An 8,270-nucleotide genomic window follows, 5' to 3' on the forward strand; every position below is an offset into this window, starting at 1 on the left:
CAGGTAAGATAACAGGTCCTGGCACACTTCAAAGTCTCCAAAAACTCCTAAAGAGGAGTTCTTCAGCCGGTTTCGGTGCTCTTAGAAACCCGAAGAGATATGGATATAATCATTTATTTACTCAGAACAGCGGGGCACCGGTTAATAATTACAGTGCTGATCTACTATGCTACTGAAACAAATAGCTTGAAAAGCTAACAAGTACAGGTTCTCATATATGAGAAGAGCGATAGTGGCAGTCCGCCCATCGCTTGCCTCCTTCTCGTTATTTCGTTTGACTGATTATTGCTCGTCCTTTGATCGGCCTGATATGATAACGGTGTATTACACAATGGCTTTCCCATATGACGCAATTCAGCAGTACACAATGTAGCTGTCTTGAGAACACCTATAGGTGCATCGAATAGATAGTCAACTAGCGCTAAAAACTCGAGTGAGCATATCAAATAGTGTATATCACCCACTAGTATTTAAAGACCTCCTTCTGTTGCTCTAACTGCATTCTCAAGCATACTCTGTTCATCCAATATGATAAACAACATTTTGTTCGCCTGCATTTTACTGTTTCCCTTGAAGCTTGCCTTGATACGACGTTACTTACTTGGAAGCTTTGGGCGAAGACTTCGGCATCCACCCTCAATCCGGTCACTGCCGGTTGTAGGACATGCACTCTCACTTCCGCCTGGCCTTGACCACATAAACTTCTTGGATATGGGGAAGAAACTGGGCAGTAAGTCACTAGGATGGCTACATCTATTGGCCTTAATGCTCTTCGACTTTTACATCCAAGCTCATACATACGTATGTAGGCGATATCATCCACTTGAACATCATGGGGCAGTCCATTGTCGTACTCAACTCCGCTCAAGCCGCTTCGGATCTTCTCGATAAACGCTCAGCCATTTACTCTGATCGAGTCAACGCCCCCATGGTAAACGACCGTGCGCTGTGAGCTATCACTATCGTCTACTTGGAGCCGTCCAGAAATATTGATAAAATATAATACCCCGTTTCCTAGACTTGATTGGTCAGACTTTGGAGGGATGCTGCCGTACAACGACGCCTGGCGCCGACAACGTCGGATAATGACAAACTGGCTCAATCCACGTTCTGTAATCCAGTTCAATGGACTCCAGCAGGATGAGGCGCGTCTGCTTCTTGGGCGCTTGCTTCACCTGTCGGGAACCCCTGGCCTTTTTGAGAAAGTAAAACACCAGTTTTCCTTGTGAGTATGATCCGGTTACCGAACTTGAATTATTTAATGCAAGATTACTATCAAGTACAACGGGATCAACTATGTTGAGATTGATCTACGGTTATCGTCCCAAAGAAGACCAAGATTCGATCTATGTGAATGCCCTTCAAGCCTCGATAAACCTTTTTCAATCTACGATGATTAGTCAGTGCTGTTTGTGAACCTTGATACACTCCAAGTTACTAAGTCGAATACGGACAGACTTTTTGGTCAATGCATTTCCAATCCTTGCTCGCGTTCCCGACTGGGTTCCTGGGACTGGTTGGAAACGCACTGCCCGGAAATGGAGAGAGCAAAAGAACGAAGCGGTCAATGCACCCTACGAATGGACAAAGCAACAGATTGTACGTATAAGATTTTGCACCGGCTCTGAGAATATTGTGAGAATGGATATCTCATTCGAGGTTGTGTTTAGGCGAAAGGAAATTTCGAGCACTCTATTCTCAGCTCCTTACTGCAGGAGGATGAATCTAGTAGTGAATTGTCCATAGCCGACCAAGAGAAGGAATTGAAACAACTCTGTTACACGCTTTTTGTGGGTGAGGATTTTGTTCAACATCTAAGACCAGAGTGTTATAAATACGTAACTTATGGACAAAATCAAACAGGTGGCACCGATACAGTATGTCGCTCCCTGTCCCACTATATCTTACATGCATCTTGATGTGAGCCTACAAACAGCTAGCGACAGCCTTTTTGAGCTTCGTTGCAGCCATGGTGACTAATCCAGAGACTCAAAAGAAAGCCCAAAACGAGATTGACTCCGTCATTGGCTATGCAACTAGGCTACCAACACTGGCCGATAGTTCCCAGCTACCCTACATCCGGCAGCTAACTCTTGAAGTTATGCGCTGGTTGCCCACGGCACCAACAGGTACAGTATAGAATATGATAATACTTGTTTAAGTAAGATACTAACTCAATGCACGGGTGGATGATAGGAGGCCCTCCCCATGCGTGCTCCCAGGACGATATTTACCGAGGATATAATATTCAAAACGGGACTATGGTGTGAGTTAGGGCACTTCAAGCTGCGCTGTTACTATAATACCAACTACTGTATACCTTGTGTCTTCTCACCTGTAGAATGGGTAATGTTTGGTAAGGCGGACACCTCACGACATACTAACCAACACTAACTACGCATTTCGTTCAAAGGGCAATGAGTCGCGACGAGGTCCTCTACAAAGACCCTGAGAGGTTTGATCCTGAGAGGTTTGCTGACCCAGACGTTGTCCCTCCCCCAGGCTTTGGATGGGGGAGACGGTAAGTACTTATTAGGTACATGTGAGTGGTCAGCGTCAATATTTACCACACATTATTAGTAAATGCCCCGGGACACACTTTGCCGAAGCATCTCTCTTCCTGGTCATATCATCAATGCTCACAACCTTTGCCCTTTGTTGCAAGGTAGACAAGAATGGAAAGGAAATCACTCCCAAGATTGAGGGAGACTACAATCAACTTGCTCTGTAAGTTGTAGATCGATCCTTCAGCTGTTTCATTTACATACCCATCTCATGAAGCACTATCAAACCATTTGAGTTTGAAATTCGTCCACGATCTGAGGAACATCGACAGCTTATCCTTGATAACATCCCTAAGGATTGAGAGCACTTGAGGCAGTATAATCGTGGAATGTATATACATCACCAAAGTGAAGATAGCTTTTTATCTTGTGCTTGAACATATGATCACGAGCAAAGCATTCGAACCTACTTACAACTAAATAAGGACTTAGCCTGGGCGCGTTCGTGACGCGACGGAGTAGAGGTATATATATATCATACATGAATGGAAGAAGGTGGAGATATACAAAGGATGCCACCGACATCGATGGGAAAATAGACCGGACAAAGTGGGGGACCCACGGCCGTGAAGGCTCGCGGGTGGGTGGTCCAAACTGTACCTAAGAACGAGGTGTGGTGGGTAGGAAAAAAAACGAAATAAGTAAACGCGAAATACTAATGAAAAACGAGAATATGATCGAGACCGCGAAGCGGGCGAGGATGAAAAGGAGGAAGGTACCAACCGTGAGTAATCACGTGATTCACGACACAAGCTCCGGCTAAGCCACGGTTGTGCATCGTAGCCCGCGCAGATGCACAACGCCCTTACTCTTAGCGAGTGAAGTTAACTGTTTCAAAATAAGCAACTTACCTTGCCTTTCTCTTCTAAACTGTGATAGGTGAACCGCATGTGGAGACTTCGTGGGACGCTACTTGACTAATAGCGGGGGGGCCCTGTTTAATGGTGAGCGTTGTCTCCTCCAAACACAGACACACCCACCATCCCCCATGCGAGCTTCCTTATCTATGACTGCGTCATCTGATCCGTCACTAGTATGCTCGGTATTATTCTCTGAGTCACTCATCCCCACCACAGTATCCTACTCCTTCTCGCCTATATGATCCCAAGAGCCGTAAGTTAGCGTCAATCTTGGTATAGTAGCTTTTCACTAACCATTGGGATCGATACTATTCCCTCCGACTGGCTGAGTGGGACGAGATTGCTCTTCGGAGGCAATGACACATCGTGAGTTTACAGGGCTATAACGACGCATATTGTGGCTGTCTTATAGAAGGAACATCCGGCGCAGGTTCGTGTCTCCTCCTTCATGTGATAAACCCCTGACTCTTGAAATTTTTAGATAATTCTCATTAAAATGAACCTGTGAGCTTCGCCGACGAAGTCGAAAAAATTAGTTGACTTCGATAGGTATTTGACTGTACCCAGTTAAATGAAAATATATGCGTTACAAAATTGGATATATGATTGCTACATGCGCGATAGAAGGCTGTTCGCCACTGCGGTGGGATAGGATCTTGGAAATCAGCATGTCAGTAAAAGATATGTTTTTTCAGTATGATATGGCCTGAGAACTACAACGTCAGTATGCCTTCCTCAGCATGAATCAGACTAAGGGAGAATTGATACCTAAAGTTAGTATATATTTACCTTGATTTCAGCTCAATTTCCACTTGAGCACACATACTTACTCTCAGTATTTTAACCTTGTACAGTGAAGATCGAGGAAGACTACAGTAGTCTTGTCATGTAAGCAGTAAGCCTACCCTTCGTGCATCTCATTCCATACTAATCCCACGTAGCACACCTAAACCCTTTGAATTTGAACTTCACCCACGATCTGAGAGACATCAGCAGCTCGCCCCCAAAGACTGAGAATGCCCGGGAAAGTACTATGGTGGACATGTATACTGCGATCGGGATGAACATAGCTTCTCCCGTTGCCTATGTTATCATAACGATAACTCTACTCGAAAGAACAAAGATCTTGGATACCGAGGTTGTGCTACATATCTTCAGGCCACATGATATTAGTCTATTTCCGGCGAATACCGGTCTGCCCAGGGCCGCCCTTGGATAACGCTCCGTTTGTTGGCAAAGAGACCTGTGCAGTGTTTGATCGATATTATCGATTGACAGGTCTTTGGATCAATATCCCGCCCTAAAACTGGATGTACCCCTCAGCTCGTTTGGGATATCGATTGCGATTTGAGAGGGTTAACTATATGTACATTTATTTGTGTACTGGAGTATCATTGCAAATATTCACACGTGCCGCAGATTTGGCCATCGCACTACAGGTTTATCAGCTTTGTGATCTTACGCGATTCATATGCAAGTAGCCACGGCAACAGGCGGTCAATCGTTATCAGCACCTCCATACTTTTTATAGTTGGGTCCCGTGAATGACGCCAAGCCTTACATGCGACCAGGTTCCTGGACCCACGCGTGACCCTGATCGACACGGGTTAGGGTATTTGCTGTCTTGCAAGTCGTTCCCTTACCAACTTGAACTGCCTTGAACTGCTAGCACGTAATCGAGCCTAAAGTGCTAACACTTGGGCTGGAGACATCTGTCGCATTTTTTGAGCTCACTAATAGACCAAGAATTGCCCCTATTTAACTTTGTGAATCGAGGTTACTTCGGCAAATTGTCGCTGTGGATATCGTCGGAACGTTAAAGCCCTAGTCTAATTGTTTGGCTGAATTGCGAAGATGCTTCGAACCTACAACCGTCAATGAAATGATGCGTTGTTGACGGGCCGCTCATACCCTCTGGAATCTGGATCCACGAGTAATTCTGTCACCTGAGATGTGTTTGGCGGGCCGCTGCTATGTTGCTGCTGGCAAATGAGCCTTAAGACAAACTATAAAAGTCTCGGTACTAGACCACCAAAGCCTCTATCAGCCTAGTACTCTCACATTCACTTACCACCCTTATAACTGAGACTGCTTCTATCGTTCGCGCGACTACAAAGCTTACTTAAGATGTTGGTCTTTCAATTGACTGTTTCGCTTCTTGCTGGCCTCGCAAGTGCCGTTTCTATCAAGAGGGCAGCACCTGGTGCGTTGGTTAGATCTATTTGAATGACTATAATGCTAACTACCATCTTATAAAATGTAGTTGACGGAATCACTGGATACGCCACTCAGAATGGTGGAACTACTGGAGGTGCCGGAGGAACCACAACCACGTGAGTCTTCATGGCCGTTTCTAATATTACTATTAACCAAGTTTCGTGACCAGTGTTACCACTCTTGCTGCTCTTCGTGCAGCTGTCACAGGAGAATCCGCCAAAATTGTTAAGATTTCGGGTATCATTACTGGAGGTGTGTTTATAGAACATATTTCTGATCAATCTTATCTAAGATTAGTCATAAACAGATGGGGAGGTCGTTGATGTCGGAAGCAAGACTACGATTCTAGGAGTTGGTTCGAATTCTGGCCTTACTGGGGGCGGGTTCCGCGTGAAGGTGCGCCGGCTAAATGACAATCAGATTTCGAGTCATAATTCGGATTGAGCAGAAGGCAAACAACGTGATTATTCGGAACCTACGACTTTCGAAGTCCCCTGCTCCTACAGACTTGATCTTATTGCAGGAAGCATCAAATGTGTGGATCGATGTGAGTATATATTCTAGGATAGTCATTAAAGATCTGGCTGATGCATCTTTGACAGCATAATACTGTGCGAAAAGTTCCATGATAGTTGATCGGCGTTTGCTGACTCGAAGTCCTCTAGTTCTCTTCCGACTTGGATCACGATAAGGATTATTACGATGGAGCTTTTGACGTTTCTCATGGAAGCGAGTGAGTTAAGATATTAACGTAAATAAAGTCTCTCCCTGACAGAGCCATATTCATAGTTTTGTCACTGCATCTTGGAACGTGTTCACCAACCATTTCAAGACATCGCTTGTTGGTCACTCTGATAAGAACTCGGCTGAAGATTCAGGCCACCTCCGGTAAGTAACCTGGATATTTTGGAAGATTTTCCAACTGACTCTGATGATCTACTATAGTGTAACTTACCAGTGAGAGATATGCGTTTATCAATAGTGTAAAAAAGCTAACTCCAGTTATCGTGAATAGCCACAACTATTTCCTCAACGTCAACTCTCGTTTGCCCTCGCTCCGCTTCGGTACTGGGTATGTGATATCCATAAGAGTTGACACGCTTTATTACTTACCAAAACGTGTAGCCACATTTACAACAATTACTACAAGAACGTTGCTACCTCAGGAGTAGATTCGCGCCTTGGGGCACAAGTTCTTGTCGAAGTACGTTAATTACTACCTGGAGTATCTATGTGTCCTAACAAAGCCAATAGTCTAATGTTTTCGACACTGTTACTTCACCGATTGCCACTAAGCTTCACGGTGGATAGTAAGTTATACCATACATTGAAGCCTCGTAATGCACTGACATGATACTTTAGCGCTGTCCAACGTGACAACGTTTTGATTAACACAACAATGAATACTGACCTCGTTGCCGGTACACTCACCACAGCCCCTTATACCTATTCGTAAGTCCAATTAACGAAAAACCGATATGAATAAACTAATGTTCATTCCATTAGTCTTGATGCTTCAAACACCGTTGCTGCCACAGTAACCAAGAGCGCCGGAGCCGGAGTTATCACTTTCTAATTTCGTTCTGTTTCGGATCATTAGCATCATGTCTCTGAGAATTCTTGCAATGGATACTCTATCTTATTTGAGAAATTTTCTTTTACGGGATTTATTTGCCATAAAATCTGCGCTTACATGCCCAAAAATATGCGTTAGGTGAACATGGGAGAGTACGTTACAAGCATTGATTTCTACGAAGCCTGTGCAGACAAATCATCATATCATCACATGAACTCAAATCGTAGCCGTATGATAGAAAGATATATTAAGCAGGACTTTTTACATATCTTCTTATAGATGTCTTGCCCGTAGGGATGGATCGCCCCAACGTTGGGGGTGGGGAGCTAACATCAAGCCGGGTACCGAAGAGCGATCCGCCAGCATCAAATGTTTGCATCGGTATGATAAATTGCCCACTAATGTTGGAGCTATTGATTCTGAGGCTGCTGGCCGGGGCTAGACCTGACTCAGTGTATGTCCGATCTTCGATAAAGTCGTGAAGTGAGAAGAAAATACGACTACACATAATACTGGATAATGCAATAAGAAGTCTGAAAACAGGTCGTAGTTTGATTCAATCCATGAGTATCATTGATAGAGTATTCAGAGGGGGAAAAGTGCTCACCCGGAACTATTAGCAACAACAACGGTCGAAGAATAGGCACTGCCAATACAGGAAAGGAGCATGAGCCCAAGGTTAACAGCAAAGAAAACGGTCCCGCTAAATTTCGTGATAAAAGGAGAGCGCAAAGCTCACATCAGATACCAGAAAATGCATTCATTAGGGAGGAAAACGTACTTTTTAAGCAGCTGTTTCATGAGTGGTGTCATACCTAGCCCTTTGCTTAGATATAAAACTCTCCCTACAAGTAGGCCAAAGATAAGAACTTCGTTGAACATTCCCGCAAAGTAAGCAAGCCATGTTTTCTCTGAAAGAGAAACCATACATCCACGTAGAATGTCTGTGACTATGCATGTGCAAACGTGATGAACAATAATGTATTAGGTCAAGTTGGCTTCGTACCTGGATTTGACGTATACTCTGATTGCTGTTGATATTATGGACAAAGT

The 8,270-nt window shown here is 44.3% G+C and overlaps 2 protein-coding genes across 2 annotated transcripts; both read left to right on the forward strand.

The window, feature by feature from the left end:
* Positions 1 to 832: 832 nt before the first annotated feature.
* RhiXN_10312 (cytochrome P450 family protein) lies at positions 833 to 2,866 on the forward strand (the record flags this gene model as incomplete). The annotated part of the gene is made up of 11 exons (XM_043330128.1): positions 833 to 948; positions 1,019 to 1,225; positions 1,281 to 1,399; positions 1,457 to 1,599; positions 1,671 to 1,877; positions 1,937 to 2,129; positions 2,197 to 2,266; positions 2,342 to 2,356; positions 2,414 to 2,521; positions 2,581 to 2,727; positions 2,782 to 2,866. The coding sequence occupies 11 exons, from the start codon at positions 833 to 835 to the stop codon at positions 2,864 to 2,866; spliced, it is 1,410 nt and encodes a 469-aa protein (XP_043184225.1).
* A 2,685-nt stretch (positions 2,867 to 5,551) lies between these two features.
* On the forward strand, positions 5,552 to 7,217 carry RhiXN_10313 (pectate lyase; the record flags this gene model as incomplete). The annotated part of the gene is made up of 14 exons (XM_043330129.1): positions 5,552 to 5,627; positions 5,688 to 5,757; positions 5,811 to 5,893; positions 5,949 to 6,037; positions 6,090 to 6,188; positions 6,244 to 6,252; positions 6,307 to 6,374; positions 6,431 to 6,529; positions 6,587 to 6,598; positions 6,657 to 6,713; positions 6,767 to 6,845; positions 6,896 to 6,951; positions 7,004 to 7,093; positions 7,148 to 7,217. The coding sequence occupies 14 exons, from the start codon at positions 5,552 to 5,554 to the stop codon at positions 7,215 to 7,217; spliced, it is 957 nt and encodes a 318-aa protein (XP_043184226.1).
* Positions 7,218 to 8,270: the final 1,053 nt, after the last annotated feature.

This window comes from Rhizoctonia solani, chromosome 11 (assembly GCF_016906535.1).
Source record: "Rhizoctonia solani chromosome 11, complete sequence".
NCBI classification, from domain to species: Eukaryota; Fungi; Basidiomycota; class Agaricomycetes; order Cantharellales; family Ceratobasidiaceae; genus Rhizoctonia; species Rhizoctonia solani.